At 43.5% G+C, this 2,207-nt stretch overlaps 1 protein-coding gene across 1 annotated transcript in view; it reads left to right on the plus strand.

Moving 5' to 3' along the window:
• The window catches only part of LOC122547372 (glutamic acid-rich protein-like), a gene marked incomplete at its 3' end in the record, with an annotated part of 3,792 nt that extends 2,211 nt beyond the window's left edge, over nucleotides 1-1,581 (plus strand). Inside the window, exons 2-4 of the mRNA XM_043686000.1 lie at nucleotides 469-618; nucleotides 794-913; nucleotides 1,222-1,581. Coding sequence (XP_043541935.1) covers nucleotides 469-618; nucleotides 794-913; nucleotides 1,222-1,581 — 630 coding nt within the window. The remainder of the gene's footprint in view (nucleotides 1-468; nucleotides 619-793; nucleotides 914-1,221) is intronic.
• Between the last annotated feature and the right edge of the window lie 626 nt (nucleotides 1,582-2,207).

The following is a 2,207-nucleotide window of genomic DNA, read 5'->3' on the forward strand; positions in this document are numbered from 1 at the left end:
GACGAAGACGACGAAGACGAAGAAGAAGACGAAGAAGACGAAGAAGAAGAAGAAGAAGAAGACGACGAAGACGACAACGACGAAGAAGAAGACGAAGAAGACGAAGAAGAAGAAGAAGAAGAAGACGACGAAGACGACAACGACGAAGAAGAAGACGAAGAAGACGAAGAAGAAGAAGAAGAAGAAGACGACGAAGACGACAACGACGAAGAAGAAGACGAAGAAGACGAAGAAGAAGAAGAAGAAGAAGACGACGAAGACGACAACGACGAAGAAGAAGACGAAGAAGACGAAGAAGAAGAAGAAGAAGAAGACGACGAAGACGACAACGACGAAGAAGAAGACGAAGAAGACGAAGAAGAAGAAGAAGAAGATGACGAAAAAGAAGAAGAAAAAGAAGAAGAAGACGAAGAAGACGAAGAAGACGAAGAAGAAGAAGACGATGAAGAAGAAGATGAAGACGAAGAAGACGAAGAAGACGACGAAGAAGAACACGAAGAAGAAGACGACGATGAAAAAGAAGAAGAAGACGGAAAAGACGATGAAGAAGAAGACAAAGAAGAAGATGAAGATGACGAAGACGAAGAAGAAGACGAAGAAGACGAAGAAGAAGAAGAAGAAGAAGACGACGAAGACGACAACGACGAAGAAGAAGACGAAGAAGACGAAGACTAAGAAGAAGGTGAAGATGAAGACGACGAAGACGAAGAAGATGAAGACGAAGAAGAAGACGAAGACTAAGAAGAAGACGACGAAGAAGACGAAGACGAAGTCTAAGAAGAATACTAAGAAGACGACGAAGACGAAGAAGAAGAAGAGGAAGACGACGACGAAGATGAGGACGATGAAGACGATGATGAAGACGACGACGACAAAGACGAATAAGACGAAGAAGAGGACGACGAAGACGAAGGTGCAGAAGAAGACATAAAAGACGAAGACGACGAAGACAAAGAAGAAGACGAAGAAGACGATGACGACGAAGACCTAGAAGACGAAGAAGATGAAGAAGACGAAGACAAAGACGACTAAGACGAAGACGACGAAGACAAAGACGAAGACGAGGAAGAAGAGAAAGATGAAGATGAAAACGAAGTCGAAGAAGACGAAGACGAAGACGAAGAAGAAGACGAAGAAGAAGAAGACGAAGATGAAGACGAAGAAGACGAAGACGAAGAAGACGAAGACGAAGAAGAGGACGACGAAGAAGAAGAAGACTAAGATGACGAAGAAAACGAATACGACGACGAAGAAGACAAAAACGAAGAAACCGAAGAAGATGAAGAAGAAGACGACGAAGGAGACGACGAAGAAGAAGAAGAAGACGAAGAAGAAGTAGAAGACGAAGAAGACGTAGATGAAGAAGACGAAGAAGAAGACGACGATGAAGAAGAAGACGAAAAAGACGTAGAAGAAGAAGACAAAGAAGAAGAAGAAGACGAAGATGAAGAAGAAGACGATGAAGAAGAAGAAGACGACAAAGAAGAAGACGACGAAGACGACGAAGACGAAGACGAAGAAGACGAAGACGAAGAAGACGAAGAAGACGAAGAAGAAGACGAAGAAGACGACGACGAAGAAGACGACGAAGAAGAAGACAAAGAAGAAGAAGACGAAGAAGAAGAAGAAGAAGCCGAAGAAGAACAAGAAGCCGCCGAAGAAGAAGAAGAAGACGAAGACGAAGACGACAAAGACGACTAAGAAGTGGAAGAAGACAAAGAAGAAGAAGAAGACGAGGAAGAAGAAGAAGAAGAGGAGGAAGAAGAGGAAGAAGAGGAAGAGGAAGAAGAGGAAGAAGAGGAAGAGGAGGAAGAAGAGGAAGAAGAGGAAGAAGACGACGAAGAAGAAGATGAAGAAGACGTAGAAGACGATGAAGACGAAGAAGGAGAAGAAGAAGAAGACGACGAAGACGACAACGACGAAGAAGAAGACGAAGAAGACGAAGAAGACGAAGACTAAGAAGAAGATGAAGATGAAGACGACGAAGACGAAGAAGACGAAGACGAAGAAGAAGACGAAGACTAAGAAGAAGACGACGACGAAGACGAAGACGACGAAGCCGAAGTCTAAGAAGAATACTAAGAAGACGACGAAGATGAAGAAGAAGAGGAAGAAGACGACGACGAAGATGAAGACGATGAAGACGATGATGAAGACGACGACGACAAAGACGAATAAGACGAAGAAGAGGACGACGAAGACGAAGA

This window comes from Chiloscyllium plagiosum, unplaced genomic scaffold (genome assembly GCF_004010195.1).
Source record: "Chiloscyllium plagiosum isolate BGI_BamShark_2017 unplaced genomic scaffold, ASM401019v2 scaf_7614, whole genome shotgun sequence".
In the NCBI taxonomy this organism is placed as follows: domain Eukaryota; kingdom Metazoa; phylum Chordata; class Chondrichthyes; order Orectolobiformes; family Hemiscylliidae; genus Chiloscyllium; species Chiloscyllium plagiosum.